The sequence below is a fragment of the Furipterus horrens genome, unplaced genomic scaffold (assembly GCF_987537825.1).
Source record: "Furipterus horrens unplaced genomic scaffold, mFurHor1.1.pri manual_scaffold_1, whole genome shotgun sequence".
Taxonomy (NCBI): Eukaryota; Metazoa; Chordata; class Mammalia; order Chiroptera; family Furipteridae; genus Furipterus; species Furipterus horrens.
The window spans coordinates 96,965,967-96,985,093 of NW_028327171.1; the positions used below are offsets into that span (position 1 = coordinate 96,965,967).

Below are 19,127 nucleotides of genomic sequence, written 5' to 3' on the forward strand. Positions count from 1 at the left end.
CCCTCCCATCCATACCTCCCACTTCTTCATTTCCTTTGCATTCAATAGCTCCTTTCGAAGTTTTTTGATCTTGAGTTCTTCAAGTGTTGTATTCACAGAAAGTGTCTGAAGAGCTGCTAGATCTATCACACGGCCAAACTTGCTGATCATTAGTTGACGGACTGTTTCTTCCATTTCTAAAAGAAGATGGTCATTATCAGATTGTTTAGTGGCTCCCATTGTTATTAAATAAGCAACACCAATCACAAGAACATTCTAAGGAAGGGCTTTTGTGAGACGATGGAAAAAGATTTTATGTTACTAGTTGGTTTTTCCTCTATAACTTTTCAGCTGCTACTTTCTTCACTTAAAACGCCCATTTCTGTAATTATCTTTTGATCTACTTCAAAACCTTGTGTAAAAGGAGTCATTTTGCCCACCTGGCTTACACATCCTGATCTGCTCCTCCTCAGACTGTTCATGGACTCTACCTAGATTATAAACTCTTCCATTTTTAATTATTTTCTATTGATCTCTATAGCATCAGTGTTAAGAATAGAGCAGGCATTTAACAGAAGTTTTCATTTTACTCCAAGTAAAAAGTTTAAGTGTTTGTGGTGTTTCACGAGACCCTACATGGTCTACCCTGCCTTGGCCGGATTACCTCCCCTACCTCCTCTCCCAGACTCTCTCTTCATTTATGCTGTACGTGCTGGACTCCTTTTTTGCATTTCCAATATTCCAGGATCACTCCTATCTCAGTTCCCACAGTCTGGAATGCTGTTTCCCCAAAATCCCATGGCTCACTCTGCCCAGCCCATGTTCTGAAAGCAGGTTGTGAGACCCATGAAAGACTCATTTCCAATCCACTCAATTTCGAAGGTGTAACGAACAGCAGGTCCTTGTCCTCTAACTGGGAAGAGCCACGTCTTGTTAGGTCTGTCACCTTTCTAAGAGCTCTTCCCATCCTCCTACGGACCTCAGCACCAACTCACCCCAGTCCTTTATAATGTTGGAACAATCGTCTCCGATTAACAAGTAACATATTTTATGTCTATTTATCATCTTTTTCCAATGTGAGAACACTGGAACACCTGGAAAAAAATCCATTTTGGGGATCTGAGCACCTTAAGAAAATGTAATCTTGCAACAAGACTCTCAGTCACAGACTCGCTTCAAGTGAAGTCTGAAGCCCCTACAGTATAACATGATACAATTGTTGTAAAGAAATTCTGTTCAGGTGTCATTGTTACAGTTGAATTGTCACAGTATAAATGGTTAGGCTAACCTTTTGCACAAACCAGGAAGGGGCTATTTATTTCTATTCTGTGTGAGTAGTGAGTGACACCATTGACTTGTGTAACACAGTGGCCGTGACAATCAGTGAGGAAAATAAAATAGTGAAATTATTTGCCCCTATGGCTGCCTCTGCCTTCCTTAGAATGAATCTTGACTTCCTCGCAGCTAGCCTCCTATAAAGGGCTAACCTCTCCCATGCCAGTGTACCAGGACATGGACTCTGGTCCTTGCCATCCCCCCTATAGAGCCAGCTTAATGCCCTTCTCCCAACTCCATTAGACCAGCTAGTTTTTGTTAGGAACACCAGGCTTCTGGAACACTCAGCACCCACTTCTCCAGGGCTGTGAGCCATGCCCTCCTTGGAATGGAGTGAACTTAGCCCTCTCTGTGCCCATGTTCTGGCCTCTCCTCCTCTTCCCCACTGGGTCTAGGGATAGAGGAAGGCAACTGCAAGATACCTGCAGTGTTTCTCATCACTGTTAAGCCTTTTGTCTCTGAGCTGCAGGAAAGGAACTCACTCTGTTTCTCACTCAGAATCAGGAAATCAGTCTAACTAGATTCACAAATTGCTTTCAGAAAATGGGCTGGAGGTGAGAGAAGAACTGAAAGTCACTGAATAAAACTCCCACCACATGGAACTTTTTAAAATTTTATTTTAACTAACACTCCAAAAGAGTGATACTTCACTTCATTTTCTTCACACATTTTCCCAAGCTGAGTTTACCCAAATTGAAACAAGCTTCCTCGTTCTCATACTAGTTTATTCCTTGGTTTGATGAATAGTACTTCCAAATATAAATAATGTTAGCAGGCTACAGAAGCCAAAGGAATGTGAAATACGTGAGAAACATTGGAACCTCAAGGCTTACACCTGAGAAAACTCTGTTCAAATAAGTTATGCAAACATGGAGCACTAACGTTTTTTTTTTTAGTCCACCCGCGAGAGCAGAACCATGAGCACTCTCTGGAAACTGGCCTCTATAAATTCAAGCAACTTGGATTGGTTGACCACTACATTCTTCCCATTTTAAATTTTCTTTTTTAAAATCATTTAATTGTGGCAAAATAAACATAGCAAAAGATGATTAAAATGATACATTTTAAAGTGTACAGTTCTGTGGCATTAAGGTAGATGCTATGGTATTGGAAATACTTTTATTATAGCTGGAATATTTCATCACTTACTCCTATATTCCATATGTCAAATATTATAAAAAGTATTTTAAAAGATAATCTTTACACTGCATCTTGTACTATGTACCTCAATTCCAGATGGATTAAAAATGCAAATGACAAAATACTACTAAAAGAGGACACTGTACAAAAATATCTTTATGGCTTTAGAATAGAAAAGGATTTCTTAACACACACAAATAAATAGATTGATAAAATTAACTATATTAAGATTTAAAATGTCTATATCCCCAGAAGACACACTAAACAATGTAAAAGGCAAGCCACAAAGTAGAAAAGATTTGAAGCATATTGAATGGACAAAGAAATAATATAGAAAGAACTCCCTAAAATTAATAACAAAAAAAAAGTAAAAAAATGGGTAAAGGATATGACAGGTAAGTTAGAGAAAAGGAAACAAATAGATATATGTAAAGATGTTCAATTTCACCAGAATCAAGGAAATGTGAATAAAAACCTTAGTCAAATAAAATTTACTATCTACCAGGTAGGCAAACATATTAAAGTCTGATAGTATCTATTAAGCATTGATGAGAATATGAAGCCTGGGCAATTCTTATTCACTGCCAGAGGGAAGGTAAAATAGTACAACCACTTTACAGGGCAATGTAGCAATATCCAAGAGAGCTGAAAATGTACACATCCCCCTGTTACCCAGAAATCCCATTCTGGGAGTCACCTTCTCACACATGCACTCAGGGAAATGTATATAGGAAGGCTTACCATGACACTGTCTGTAATCACAAAAAATTAGAACTACCTTAAATATCAATAGGGGACTGAAGGAATAAGTTCTTTTATAGTCCTACAATGGAATATTGTTAAAGATCAATGATTTTCAACCTTTTTCACCTCATGATACAGGTAAACAAATTACTAAAATTCTACAGCACACCAAAAAATATATTTCTTGCCGATCTCAAAAAAAAAAAATAGGTATAATTTTGATTCATTCACACCAAATGACTATTGTATTGGCTCTTGTCATTTTTTAAATTTGACAATCTAAGGAAAAAGAGGTCAGTGCCCCTGAATAAATAGTCAGCTTTCCATGTTTCAAAACTTCTTGACTTCAGTCAGGATGGTGGTGTAGGCAGACATGGTTCACCTCCTTGTGTGACCACATCAAAATTACAACTAAAGTATAGAACAACCATCACTCAGAACCACCAGAAATTGAGTTGAATGGAAGTCCGACAACTACAAAATCGAGTTGAATGGAAGTCTCACAACTATAGAATTTTAAAAACCACATTCATCCAGACTGGTAGGAGGGGTGCAGATGCAAAACAAGCTGGTCCCACACCCATGTGTGGTGGATAAAAATTCAGGAGGGTTTTCTCAAGAGTGAGGAGTCCCAGCCCCAGCCCAGGCTCCCCAGCCCAGAGTTCCACTGCCAAGAAGATAAGTCCCCGCAACTTCTAGCTGCAAAAACCAGCGGGGATTGAGTGGAAGAAACTGCTGGAGCCCTAAGCAGCTCCTCTTAAAGATCCCACACATGGACTCACCTTCTCAGACTCACACCTTCTTAGCCTCAGCACCCGGGGTAGCAGCTGAAATGCACCAGTGGTGTACAGGGATAAACTGAAGTGCCTGGAATCAAGGTGGGCAGAGGCCATTGTCCCTTTCCTAAACACTCCTCCCCACAGAACTGGCAAGCTGGTGCCATAATTGAGACTCCATTAACCTGGCTAACATTGTTTGACCTGCCTTGGATATCCCCAGAGACTCTCCCCCACCCAACTTATGGGCCCACCCAAGCTGCTTTTTCATATGAATGGATGGTCTTGGCTCATGCTTCACAACTTCCTAAATCCTATCAAACAAGCAACAGTTGGCTTAAGTGAGACCCAGGCAAGGCACTAGCAGTAGCCAGCCTAGACTCACAGCTTGACTTTGCCAGGAATCTCCAAGCCCAGCACAAGTAGCAGCCATCTCAGATTGCTTTATAGCTCAGGCAGGGTTCCCCAGGCAAAACATAGGTGGGGGCTGACCTTGGCCTGCACCACCTGGGAAACTATAGGTCCAGTGCACCCAGTGGACAGCTGCAGACTATGTCAGAGCACCACCACCCTGCCTCTGCATAGCTGATCCTCCACGGAGGGCAAAGGTTGGTGGCCAGTGGTCACAGTCAGTCCTTGCAGCTAACTGGCCTAGGTAAATCCCTCCCATTGATCTGCCAACAATGACCAAGGCTCAACTACAAGAGGAGGGTGTACTTAGCCCACATGAAGGGTGCACATCGAGTACCCAGTTTGGATGATAGGGGAGGCTGTGTCACTGGACCCTACAGGATACATCTACTATATGAGGCCACAGTACCAAGACAGGGAGTCATAGAAGCTCTACCTAATACATAGAACCAAACACGGTGAGGCTGCCAAAATAAGGAGAAAAAGAAGCATGACCCAAATAAAAGAACAGATCAAAACACCAGAAAAAGAGCTAAATGTAATGAAGATAAGCAATCTATCAGATGCAGAGTTCAAAACACTGGTTATAAGGATGTTCAAGGAACTTAGTGAGGACCTCAATGGCATAAAAATGATCCAGTCAGAAACAAAGAATACACTTACTGAAATAAAGAACGATTTACTGGGAAACAACAGTGGGGTGGATGAAGCTGAGAATCAAATCAATGATTTGGAACATAAGGAACCAAAAAACAACAAATCAGACCAACAAAAACAAAAAAGAATCCAAAACAATGAGGATAGTATAAGCAGCCTCTGGGACAACTTCAAGCATTCCAACATTTGCATCATAGGGGTGCCAGATGGAGAAGAGAAAGAGCAAGAAATTGGAAATCCATTTGAAAAAATAGTGAAAGATAACTTCCCCAATTTGGTGAAGAAAATAGACATGCAAGTCCAGGAAGCACAGAGAGCCTCAAACAAGATGGAGGCAAAGAGGCCCACTCCAAGACACAACATAATTAAAATGCCAAAGGTTAAAGATAAAGGGAGGATCTTAAAAGCAGCAAGAGAAAAGAAATTAGTTACCAACAGGGGAGTTCCCATTAGACTGTCAGCTGGTTTCTCAAAAGAAACTAGGCAGGCTAGAAGGGATTGGCAAGAAATCTTTAAAGTCATGAAAAACAGGGACCTACAGCCAAAGTTGCTCTACCCAGCAAAGCTATCATTTAGTATCTAAGGGCAGATAAAGAGCTTTCTAAGGGCAGATAAAGAGCTTCCCAGACAAGAAAAAACTAAAAGTTCATAATCACCAAACCATTATTATATGAAATGTTCAAGGGACTTATTTAAGATAAAGAAGATCAGAACTATGAACAATAAAATGGCAAAAAATACATATCTATCAACAATTGAATCTAAAAAACAAAGTTAGCAAACAAGAAGAATGGAAACAAAATCACGGATATGGAAAACATTGTTATGGTTGCCAGTTGGGAGGAGCATGTGGGGAATGGGTGAAGAGATGAGCAAATTAAGAAGTACAAATAGGTAGTTACAGAATAGCCATGGGGATGCAAAGTACAGTATATGAAATGATGTAGCCAAAGAACTTATATGCATGACCCATGGACATGAACAATGGTATAGAAATTGCCTGAGGGAGTGGGGGGTACTGGGTGGATGCGGGGCAAAGGGGAAAAATCAAGACAACTATAATAGCATAATTAATAAAATATAATTTAAAAATTCTTGCAGAAGACCAGTTGAAAATCACTATAACAGCAGTTAAAATAAATAGTCACTGCAGCAAAGTGAAATATAAAATTATATGAATAGTATAATAGTACAGTTAAAAGTAGTTTCACATATCGTATGTGGACACATACACATATTTGTGTACTCACCTAGTGCATGATCCTGGGAAGGAGATAGCAGAATAGTATCAGAAAGAAAGGGAATTCAATTGTATATTCAGTGTTTTATTTCTTAAGTTGGTACATGGGTTAGTATTATATTATCCTATATTTCATTATAAATAAAACCTTTTATAATTCAGAGAAATTATTTCTATGATAAAAGATTCATCCCTTTAAAATAGGACAGTGATCATTTAATGATATCAGGAGAGGTAGTAAGTGGGAATATAAGATGTTCTTATTTTCACTTGATTCTTTGGTTACTTACTGTTTTCAAAGTGGGAGACGGTCACTTGAGAGTTCCCTCTTATCAATAAATATTACTTATCAGTAAATATCAATAAACATTACTAGATGAGCCATAGGCTTAGTTACTCACTGTTTATAGTTTTTGCTATCTCTCTCTTTTCTCGAATAAGCTGTTTTCGTCTCTCCCGCCATTCTTTGTTAAGTTTTTGCTGCTTGGAATTCTCCTCCTGGAGCTGCACAATTCGTTCTTGCAGTCGTCCCAATGAGCAGTTAGAAAAGACCAAAGTTCCAGAAAGATCACTAGGTATTTCTCCAAATACCACACACTCTATCTAACAAAACAAAAATCAAAACTAAGATCAAACTAAATATAAAGTCATAGAAAGCACGAGGGAAACGCTTCCTTCTGGTCCTTGTTTATTTAGGTCACTATCTTTGGACTTGCATATTTCTCAACACTAAGTATGTGAAAGCAGCAGGTTGCCTTCAGATGGTAAGACAGATTATACCCCTCTGGGACAGCAAGTCTTTGCACACAGATCATGGCTGTTATCTACAGCACAATGATGGAATAAATATTTCAGATTGCAGGGTGGGCACATTAGGCAAATTGGCACAAACAACTAACCCAGTTTGGATCAGGTTACACAAAGCAAATTAAACCTGAAACATTGCTGAAGGCAAAAATGACAAAACTGAAACTGTCTTACTTAGGGCACATCCTAAGAAGGTGGGGTTCTTTGGAAAAAAACAATAATGCTGGGAAAATAGAAGGCAGCAAGAAAAGAGGAAGACCAAATATAAGATGTATTGACTCCATAAAAGGAACTATAGGCATGTGTCTACAAGTGCTAAGCAGGGCTGCTGAGAACAGGGTGTTGTGGACATCACTCATTCATAGGGTCACCCGAGTCAGCCAACTCAACAGCACGTAACACCGACGCACAATACACATAAGGCTGATCTTGGGTTTTTCTTCTAAAATACAGTGTTCTGTCTTTACCCGACAAAACATAGAACAATGGGCCTTTGCTCTCACTGATCTGTGTCTCTGCATTTTAATATGTTATAATTCAAGTGGAATGTGGAAATGAAAAGAAAAGGAAAAAAAGAGAATATTTCCTTTTGTCTTGATTTCTCTCATTAATGAGTGGAGATTAATTGAAGATAATTCTTGCATCATTAGTTCATATCTATGTTAATCTGATGTGAAAAGAAATATATGTGCAAGATCCAAGATTTCAACCACCAAGCCACTCCATTCCTAAGTTACAGGCTCCTCATTTTCCAGACCTGAAATGATTCCACTTCCAAAGGTGAGTAACAGGCTGCAGAGAAATGCACATGTTTTGATGTTACTCTTTTATAACAATCTGAGAATGGATAAGAAAAGTTGGGGTGTCATTCTGCAGGTAGAATTCTCAACAAAAGACTGCTCTTCTCCCCACTAGTGACCCATGAATCATTCTTTGGAAAGGCCTGTGTGTGGTGGTTCTGCTCAGACATGGTGGGGCAGCCTCTCTAGACCCATCACCTGGTGGAACTTGAGCGGAATCACAACCAGCAGTTCATTCAGCCGCTGCTGCTTCTCTCGCTGATAAGCCTCCAGGGCCTCCTCTGCTGCATTCAGGTTAGTTGCCACAACTTTGACCTGTGGGAAGGCCCATGAGTGAAATGTTGACAAGATTCAGCAAACGTATATCCAAGGTGGGAAATGAGGGCATCTTGGGAGAGGTAAAAGCATGAGCAGAAACTGCTTTGTTGGGCTGTGATTAAGTAGACGGTCCCAGTTTGCAGCCCAGAAATGCATATTATTTTTATCCTGCTCAGTCATGATCTACACTTTTTCAGCCACTCCTATGTCCCAGAGCTGTAAAGGTTTGGTGAATGTGAACTCAGAATACATGTCCTCATCTCCCTTCTATTTTCTGCATGAAAAGTTTCTCTCAGTATGGAATGTCTTTGTCAGAATGGTATGAATCTTGCTTGGTCATAATGGACTCAATAAATTAAAGGAAGCAGACTTCAAAGTAATAAAACTACTAATCATAGTATTTCTGTAGCACATTCTTCATCTTCTAAAAAACTTGAAAGTTTTCCAAATCACTTCCTATTTGAAAGAGGAGAAGCAATCTATCAAAAATATTTCTGAATATAAAGCAAGTTAAGTGATGTCGCTCTAGGAAAGATGCCTAAGAAGGAAAATGAGTAGATAAGGCAAATATTAACCAATATAATTACACCAAAAGTTTAGCATATACCCCAGAGTCAACAAAGTGAAGAAAATATCAAAGTTTCTATTTCCATTTACTTTTATCTTATTCTTTTTAATTTTTGTTTTTGTAAATTTTTTTTTAATATACAAAATACAGTTGACCCTCAGACAATGTGGGGGTTTAGGGGAGCCAACCCCTGCACAGTCGAAAACCCACGTATAATTTAAGTTGCCTTCCACATCCACGGGTTCCCAACCATGGAACAAAAATACTGTTTTCAAGCAGTGGTTTGGTTGAATCTATGGATGCAAAACCTGGGGATGTGGAACTTACTGGAAAAATAAATCTGCATTATAAGCGGATCTGCTCAGTTCAAACATGTGTTGTTTGAGTGAATTGTCTATTACTATAATAGCTCATAAATACAATTTATAAATAAATATATATTTATTGTGTGGATACACATGCCACAAATTTTTTTGTTTTGTAGAGAAGTATGTAAGCCAAAAAGTTTGGGAACTAATGATGTACGTAACAAAAATCCAATGGCCCCCACCACAACTGTGCTTGAAGAAAAAAAGACTGGACGTAATATGTGAAATGTTTCATCTCTTTGGAGAAGTCCTAAATTATGTCATTGCTATGAAATGGCAATATGTTAGCTGGGAGAATGTGCAGCATGTTGGGAGAAGATAAATAAACCTGAAAAAGGCAAAGCACCGTACTTTTTTGGACAATGTGTCATTTTCCTTTTTGAGGTTATCAATAATTTTCTTTTCTTCAACTAAGGCCTCCTCAATGTCCAGCCTTTTCTCTCGAAGTTGAAGCGCCAGTTCAAAAAGACCCACATCACAATCTGAAAAGACAGTCAAATTTTAAAAAGCCCCATTTTTTATGGAATGTAGTGATACAGTAAGTGTGGACTTTGAGGCTTCAGAATTATTAATGTTCACTTGTGGATCTACTCTAGCAAGGTTTCATTACACTTAGGGCTCCATTATTTCAAGTAGAAATTATTGATAATCATGATAGTAATTATGATACTAGTATTGATATTCTGAGAAATACTGAGCCAGGCTTTGTACCAGGTCCTTTATGTACATTATTTCATTCAAGGCTCATAGGTCCTGCAAGGTAGAAACTATTGTTTTCATTTTATAGGTGAGGAACTCTAAGTCTCAGAGAAGTCACATAGCTGATTTGTGGCAGAATGGGGTTCAAGTACAGTACCTCTGTATTAATTTCCACATTCATCCACCAACTCTCGGTAATAGACAAAGAATGTGAAAATATAATAGTGTACTACAATGGGAATTTAGAAACCTTAGTTCTAGCACTAGTTCTACCACTAAACTAGCTGTTAGATTGTAAGCCATTGAATCCTTGTATAAAATAATGAGTTGTACTACAAGGTTTTTTAGCTCTCTTCCACTCATAAATATTATAATTTTGAGAAGACTCTTATTTTCAAAATCAAAACAAGATTTAAAATTTATTTGAAATTAAGCTTTAAAATTTGATTTATAATTTTAAGAAAATGACTAGAAAAATAAACTTCAAACTAAAAAGACATTTTTTTCTACTGAATCATTTATCTATTGAAACTGTAAGAATATTGGTCAAGATACTTCTGACTGGTTTCCCCTCCAGGAAATGGGTACAAACTGCCATCAGAAAGCAGATTTGAAACAGAAAATGTGAATGGGTTTGTCAAGGAGGGAGACCTTTGTAAAAAAAAAAAACGTTAAAAATATATATATATAACAATCTCGTTTCTCTATAAAATGAAACCTGCTGCACCAATGATGCTCAGTCAACTATAGATGTCTGCAGATAATTTATAGTTTGTCACTCATACATAGCTGCCTAAAGAAACAGAAAAGCAATTATCCAGAGGATCTGCAAAAACATACACTAAACTATATCTTAAACCACCCTTTTCTTAAATGTTATTATGATGTAGTTGAGAAGACAAAAAATAAAGGACCTTCTTGGTATAGTTAATCCGTGTTCACACTTCAGAGAACACATGGTTTTATCCAACTTACTTGTTGGGCAGATAGAATCATCAAAAACCTCATCTTCAGATACAGACTCATCTTCATCACTCTCCAAGCTGGATTCTTCCTCACTTGATTCGTCACTCTCCTCGTCTTCATCTAAGGAGAGAGTAAGACATAATTAATACGTTGAAGTTCCTATGTTAAGCTAAATTCCAGATATTTAAAATAAGGCATTTTTCAAGGAACAAGTATAAAGGACCCATGGACATGGACAACAGGGTGGGGACTGACTATGGGAGGGAGCGTATGGGCAGGGCAGGGGACAGCAATGGGGGAAAAATTGGGACAACTGTAATTGAACAACAATACAATTTAAAAAGTGAAAAGAAAAGAAAAATAATAAAATAAAGTAAGGTATTTTTCAATGAGTTAGTCACTAGGAAAATAACAAAGAAAAAGCAGGAAATTACTCAATATTTTTAGAAGAGTTTAAAATGGTTAAAGACATAGAAACCACAAACTCAAATGCCTGTAGAAGGCTGTGCAACTAATTTCAATCTATCAAGTCAGAGAGAGTTGAGAACAAATTGCCAAATGCTTGTGCTGTGACCCATCTAACACACATTTGGTTATACAAGTCCACAATTCCTCAATCATACTACCCTAAAAGCAGAGGAGATTTTCACAACTTATAGGAACTGAAGAAATGTTATTTATAATTTTTATCTAACCTACTTAGTGTGAATATTCATGTGTTGCTGCAGAAGTATTGAGATGTTTGATTTAGAGATTCTGCAGCAAACCCTGCTGGGATGAGCTGACAAAGACTCTCTCCTTTGACCAAGCTTCAGGCCCCACTCAGGCCTCTTTCTGACTAGTGCTTGATCTTGGGCACTGTCCTTGGTCCACTTAGTCCAGTTTTATGAAGAATCCTGGTAGGTGAGTTTAGTAAAATCCCCACCCTTGATATCTGATCAAATTTCTTATTCCGTGCCCATAATATCTTGTCACTTTGGTCTGCATTCAGTCAAAATCCTGTTAAGTCAGTTTAGGAATTACCTCTGAGTAATTTTTCACCCACTGACCCACATCCTGCTCCTTGGCTTATAAATCTCCACTTGTCTTTGCAGTATGCAGGGTTGAGCTGATTTCTCTTCCTTTCTACAAAATCCCATTGTAGTATGCCCTCCCAAATAAAGTCCACCTCATTGTCCTCTAACAAGTATGTTGAATAATTTAACAAGTGTTATGAATGATTTATTTAACAATGTCATATAAAATATCTTTTATAAAATATAAAAATTTTGAGTACTCAAATACACCTGCCACCAAGAGTTTTAGATAAGGGATTGTAGACCTCCCCCACCCAACTCTGTTTTCTTTTAAAATATCTTGGGGACCTGCATGAACTGTAGATCACTAATTGGAAATTTCTACTTTATAAAACATCAGATTAAAGAGGTGGACCTTATACTCTCTAGAAGATTTCTTAAATATAATATCTCTCTTAAAATTACTTTAATTGATCTATACCAACTTATGAAATAAAGCATCAAAATATAAAATTAGACCTTAACATTCTTTGAGGAAGATGGAGTAGATCTACTTTTCCCTCTAAAACTCTGGACATTACACGTAAAACAAACATAAGAAGACTGAAAAGCAGAAAGAAGACAGACCAACTATGCCCCTCAGAACCCCCAAAACTACACAGTGATGAGTTCCTTGGGTCTTCTTTTGCCTCACATCTCAGACTTGGAGATGAATATTTTGGCGACTTGGAAACACCAACAAGTGGAGACACAAGAAGGCCCAACAAGAGCTTGCTCTCTAGCCAAATGACCAGGAAAGCAGCCACTTAGCCAGACTTCTAGACAATACCCTATCCAAAGACCACAGAGAAAAACTGGTCCCATTCCCACCCACATTAGCAAAGGCCAAGCAGGGACCCTAGACAGCCACCCTTGCAAAGCTGTAATGAGGCACACCAACATTCCCACCAGGATGCCAAGTGGGAAAGAAGGATTTTATTCCTGCTGGCTGATTATCAGCCTCCTTTACCACCATTAAGATATTTGTAGAGATCCTGTGGCTAGCCTGGACTTCCACTCTCACCTGGCAGTAACAAGGTTCCCTCCACACTCCCCACAGAAGTGGTGTTGGAAGAGCCCTCGTGGAGACTCAGGACTTGGACCATTGCCCAGAGGTACCAAGGCCATCCCCAGCATGTTGTCAACAGAGATTACAAGGGGAGCTGGAACTCGCATCTGCACACAGCAGTAACAGGAGGTTCCCCTTCCTTTGGGTGACAATGAAGGCTGGTTACCTCCACCTAGCAGAAAGGAGTAGGCACCCACCCCTTTTTCTGGCAGAGCAGTGTTAGAGAAAGCAAAGCAAAACAAGATTTTAATGTGATACAGAGTCTCATAATACAATAAGGACGTTTCCAGGTTTTAGTAGCAGGATAATACTAGCTTCAGAATGTGAATCAGGAAGTTTGCTCTCCTCTTTGACTTTCTGGATGATACTGTGTAGAATAGTGGTAATTCTTCTTTAAATGTCTGGTAGAGTGCTCCAGTAAAACCATTTAGACCAGTGGATTTCATTAACATTTTTCAATGTTCATAATAGTTATCAAATTATCTACTTCATATTGAATGAGTCATGGTAGTAATTTTTGTGGAATTGGTCTATTTCATCCAAGTTGCCAAATTTTTGTGCATAGAGATATTCAATGATATCACCCCTCACATTCTTCATATTGGTACCCTGTATATATATTTTTTTCTTTTTCTTTTTTTCTCTTACTAGAGCTTTGCCAATAAATTGATTTCCTCAGAAACAAACTGGCTCTTCATATAAGTGATTTTTCTCTATTGGTTTTCTGCTTTCAATTTTATTTATTTGTGCTTTTATCTTTACTATTACCTTCCTTCTCCTTGCTTGCTCTGGGTTTATTTTGCACTTCTGTCCTGAGGTTTTAAGGTGGGAGCTTAAATTACTGGATTGAGACTTGTCGTCTTTTCTAATTTAGTGCTATAAATTTCCCTCTCAACATTGCTTTAGCTGTATTCCACAAATTTTAATAAGTTGTATTTTCATTTTCACTTAGGTCAATGTAGTTTTTTTTTTTTTCAAGTTCAGCTCCTTTATTTTAGAGAGAGAGAAGGTTACTCCCCAAAGCATACACAGCAGGATCGAGGCAGAACCAGCACTCCCACAGGAAGCTCTGGATTTCTGGCTTGGTGCTCCATGCCTTTCCCCATGCTCCCTACCTTCGCACTCCACCTGCTCAGTCACTCATTCTCCTCACAGTGGTTGAGCACTGGCTATATGCTCTTGTCTTAGGTCAATGTAGTTTCAAAATTTACATTGAGGTGTCTTCTGGGTCCCATGCATTATGTAGAAGTGTGTTGTTTAGGTCTGAGTATTTTGAGATTTTTCTGTTATCTTTTTATTCTTGATTTCTAGTTTGATTCCACTGTGGTGAGAAAACACATTCTATATGCTCTCAATTCTTTTAGAGTCATTGAGATTTGTTCATAGTCTACCATATGGTTTATCTTGGTATATGTTTTGTGGGCATTTACTTGCAAAGTGTGTATATTCTGCTGTTTTGGGTGAAGTGTTCTATTACTGTCAATTAGATCCTTTTGGTTGATGATGCTGTTTAGGTCTTCCATATCCTTACTGACTTTCTGTATATTTGTTCTATCAAATATTGAGGGGGGTTTGAAGTCTACAAATGTAATCATAATTTATTTTTCCTTTCATTTCTATCAGTTTTTGATCCACATATTTTGCAGCTCTGTTGTCTTATGCATACACATTTAAGATTGCTTTGTCTTCTTGGTAGATTGACACTTTTGTCACTACACAATGTTTTTTCTGTCTCTAGCAATTATTTTTCTCTGAAATTTACTTTATCTGACATTAACTTAGCCACTCCTGCTTTGATTTGATTAATGTTTGCATGACATACCTTTTGCTTCCCTTTATTTTCAAGTTGATTATACACACACACACAATGTCTGATAGGACTGTGAAGAGAAAGTGATACTTCACCTGTAGGAGACCTAAGAGGTTTGTATCATCTCTTTAAATCCCACAATGCCTCTACATTGTCCATGTTCTGGTGAACATAGACAATTTCTCCATTTTTCTACTTCATGCTAATAAAAAATATTACCATATATAAGAAAGAAATACAAACCAGCATCTCCTTCAATCTCCTTTTTCTTCACCCGTTTTATCCTCTTCTTCAGGACCTTCATGAGGAAGTTTGCAAATTTATTGTTTTCTCCAATGGCAGTCTGGAAACCAGCATAGAGTGCCTTTTCTTGGTCTTGGAGCCTGGCAATTTCATTCTTTTTCTCTTCCATCTCCTTAAGAGTTTCATTTATTTTCCACTAAATGAACAATAACAAGAACAAATGAAAATGTTTTTTGCCCACTTCATATGACAACAACAACAAAAAAGGATACATTATATCTTAGTGAAGCTGAAATACCTAAAAACTAATGTCTCTATTAGTATATAATATCTATTTAATATAATCTTTCTTCCTTTAAGACAAAGAGATAGTATAATTTACCCCTTTTAATTTAACATGTATAACAAGTAGAGAAACCACTTCCTGTAATATTTAATTATACATTACTCTTACACTAGCTATCATATTTAAGAAACTCACTAACTTCTTTTCCAGTTGTATAAGGATAGTGTAGAATCAAAACTCAACTTCACATGGATGATAGTAACAAAAGCATAAACTTTTGAAATCCACAGATAAACTAAATATAAGGTTCACTTTTGAAAATTTTATTCTAATATACCTTACAAAATATTATATCAAAATCACTAAAAAATCTGACTCACTTCTCTCTGATCAAGGATACCAAAAACAGAGAGCAAGCTTAACTAATGGGGAAAAGGAGAAAGGAGAGAAGACAAGAAAGAGGTAATGACTAGAACAAGAGGGGAAATTAAGTTGAGAATAAGAAAGACTTATATTCCCTCCATAACTAAGGGTGCAGCCAGCTAGCTTTCCCCCGCCCAATTCATACTTGCATGTCCTGTTCCTCTTTGTCTAGTGAATTAACACGCTCTTGAAGTATGTTCTCCTGTTTTTCAAAATTCTTGAGAAGAAGCATTTCTTGAAATAACGTGACATGGTGCAGGTCAGATAGTTTCATCTGAATATCTAGTTTCAGTTTCTGATGTCTCAGGAGATGGAGTTCTGCATCAAAAGTGACAATCAGTTCTTTGATCTGAGGTAGAAAAAGATTTGAGGATATATCAGAAGACAAGTAAATGTATTTTCAAAGCTACCTAAAAATACTAATTAGTTTGGATGAAAGCATATTCTCATTATGTCATTATAGATGGAGAATTACATGGGTGTGTGTGGTTGTATCCAGTCATATAAATCATTAATCATTTGTCTTAAATTCACATAAATTTACTTATTAAGTGGTAAAAATTCTGTACCTATAGTTCTTCTAGCTATTTCTCTACCATTGAAAAAGCCATCAGTCAAGAATGCCCCTTCTACTGTACTGGATGGTGTAAGTCAGAGACTATGAGCTCTTTGTGGGTAGTGTTTATATCTACTTCCATTATATCTCCACAGTATTTCTACATGGTCTTTTCATATAGTAAACACTAAATAAGAATTTCCCTTAACTTATTTTGAAAAATTTCAAACCTAGAGAACAGTAAATATTCTTTTTTAAATTAAATTTTATTGATTATGCTATTACAGTTGTCCTCATGTTTTCCCCTTTGTCCCCCTCCACCCAGCACCCCCACTCCCTCAGGCAATCCCCACACCATTGCTCATATCCATGGGTTCATATAAGTTCTTTGGCTACTCCATGTCCTATACTGTACTTTACATCCCCATAGCAATTCTGTAACTACCTATTTGTACTTCTTAATCTCCTCACCTCTTCTCACATTCCCCTGCACCCTGTCCCACCTGGCAACCATCAAAATATTCTCTGTATCCATGATTCTGCCTCTGTTCTTCTTGTTGCCTTAGTTTGTTTTTTAGACTCAATTGTTGATAAATATGTATTTTTTGCCATTTTTTTAATGTTTTACTGTTATTTTGTTAAGTATTTCCCCAATTTCTTTTCTCTTTGCTCCCCTCTGCCCAGCATCCCAGCTCCCTCCATCACCCTCACCCTCCTTAGTTCATGTCCATGGGTAATGTATATGAGTCCTTTGACTTTACCTTTTCCGGTACTATTTGTAACATCTTCCTGTCTATTCTGCACCCTCCTACTATGCTTCTTAATCTCTGCACCATTTCCCTCCTTCTCTCCCCTTCCCCCTCCCAGATGATACCCGTCCACATACTCCCCATACCTATCATTCTGTTTCTATTCTGGTTGTCTGCTTAGTTTGTTTTGTTTTTATTTGTAAGATTCTGTTGTTGATAGTTGTGATTTTGTTGTCATTTTGATGTTCATAGTTTTGGTCTTCTTTTTCTTAAATACGTACCTTTAACATTTCATATAATAATGGCTTGGCGATGATGAACTCCTTTAGCTTTACCTTGTCTGGGAAGCACTTTGTCTGCTCTTCCATTCTAAATGAAAGCTTTGCTGGATAGGGTAGTCTTGGTTGTAGGTTCTTGCCTCTAATCACTTTGACTATTTCCTGCCAGTCCCTTCTTGCCTGAAAAGTTTCATTTGAGAAATCAGCTGATAAGCCTTATAGGAACCCCTTTGTAGGTAACTCTCTTCTGTTCTCTTGCTGCTTTTAAGATTCTCTCTTTTTCCTTAACCTTTAGCATTTTAGTTATGGTGTGTCTTGGTGTGGTCTTCCCTGGGTCTAATTTGTTTGGGACTCTCTGTGCTTCCTGGACCTGTATATCTATTTCCTTCCCCGAATTAGGGAAGTTTTCCTTCATTATTTTTTCACATAAGTTTTCAATTTCTTTCTCTTCCTCTCCTCCTTCAAATGGCACCTCTATGATTCAAATGTTGGCACATTTAAAGCTATCCCAGAGGTTTCTAAGCCTCTCCTCATTTTTTTTTCAATTTTTGTTTTCTCCTTCTGTACTGTTTGACTGTTTATTTCTTCCTTGTGTTCCAGTTATTGATTTGAACCCTGGTTTCCTTCCCTTCACCTTCACAAATTTTTTAGTTTCATGTGAATTTTCCTTCATTTCACTTAGCATAGCCTTCATTTCTTCCCTGTCATGCTTAATCTTTTCTATCAAGTCTGTGAGCATGGTTAGGTCCAGTGCTTTGAACTGTGCATCTGTTAGGTTGGCTATCTCCTCGTCACTTAGCTCTCCCACTGGAACCTTGATCTGCCCCCCATTTTGGCCTCACTTCTCAGTCTCCTCATCTTGACAGCTTTCGGTGTTCACCTCTGTGTCTTAGGTACCAGCTGTCACACCTGTTACATTGTAAGGGGTGGAGCCTTATGTACAGTATTTGTCAGAGCTAGTGACCCGTTTCACCATGTTGTGGCGCTGTGTGTGGGGGAGGGATCTGAGAGGGAACAGTGCTGCTTACCCTGCACTCACCTCTTTTCCAAGCACTTTCCCCTCTTCCTGTACTAAACAAGCTGCTTCCGTTGAGACACCAGAAGTTTCTTTCTCCACCCCAATCCCCCATGGGTTTTCACAGTCAGAAGCAATGTAGCTCTATTTTCCCTAAAACTGGAACCATTAGCTGCTAGATCTGGTCTGGGGGTGGGATCACTTCCCAGGTTTAAAGTGTATGACTGTGATTTTCATCATGGCTACAGCCCCTGTGCCACATCTGCTGCCACAGAGCCACAACTCATGCTCTCAGCCCTAGCTCCGCCCCTCCTGCCTGTCTAGCTGAATATTTCTTCATTTCGTTGTTTGTTCAACTTCCATGCAGTTTAATTTTCTGGCTCTTCTGTTTTTTTGTTTTTGTTTTTAGTCTTGACATGGTTGTAAATTCCTTCTTAGTTGTGAAGAAGATGCAGCATGTCTACCTATGCCTCTGTCTTGGCTACAAGTCCTTTTTTTGCCATTTTATTGTTCATAGTTTTGATCTTCTTTATCTTAAATAAGTCACTTTAGCATTTCATATAATAATAGTTTGGTGATGAAAATCTTTAGCTTACTCTTGTCTTGGAAGCTCTTTATCTGCCCTTAGATTTTAAATGATAGCTTTGCTGGATAGAGCAACTTTGGCTGTAGGTCCCTGCTTTTCATGACTTTGAAGATTTCTTGCCAATATCTCCTAGCCTGCAAAGTTTCTTTTGAGAAATAAGCTGACAATCTAATGGGAACTCCCCTGCAGGTAACTAAGTTCTTTTCTCTTGCTGCTCTTAAGATTCTCTCTTTATCTTTACCTTTGACA

At 38.2% G+C, this 19,127-nt stretch overlaps 1 protein-coding gene across 1 annotated transcript in view; it reads right to left on the reverse strand.

Annotated features, from left to right (window-relative positions):
* CFAP44 (cilia and flagella associated protein 44) overlaps positions 1-19,127 on the reverse strand; it is a 153,568-nt gene that overhangs the window by 3,133 nt on the left and 131,308 nt on the right. The window contains exons 27-33 of the mRNA XM_090276613.1: positions 15,840-16,043; positions 14,986-15,181; positions 10,818-10,928; positions 9,495-9,625; positions 8,088-8,204; positions 6,684-6,885; positions 16-176 (exon numbers count right to left, since the gene is read on the reverse strand). Of these exons, the coding sequence (XP_090132739.1) occupies positions 16-176; positions 6,684-6,885; positions 8,088-8,204; positions 9,495-9,625; positions 10,818-10,928; positions 14,986-15,181; positions 15,840-16,043 (1,122 nt within the window). The remainder of the gene's footprint in view (positions 1-15; positions 177-6,683; positions 6,886-8,087; positions 8,205-9,494; positions 9,626-10,817; positions 10,929-14,985; positions 15,182-15,839; positions 16,044-19,127) is intronic.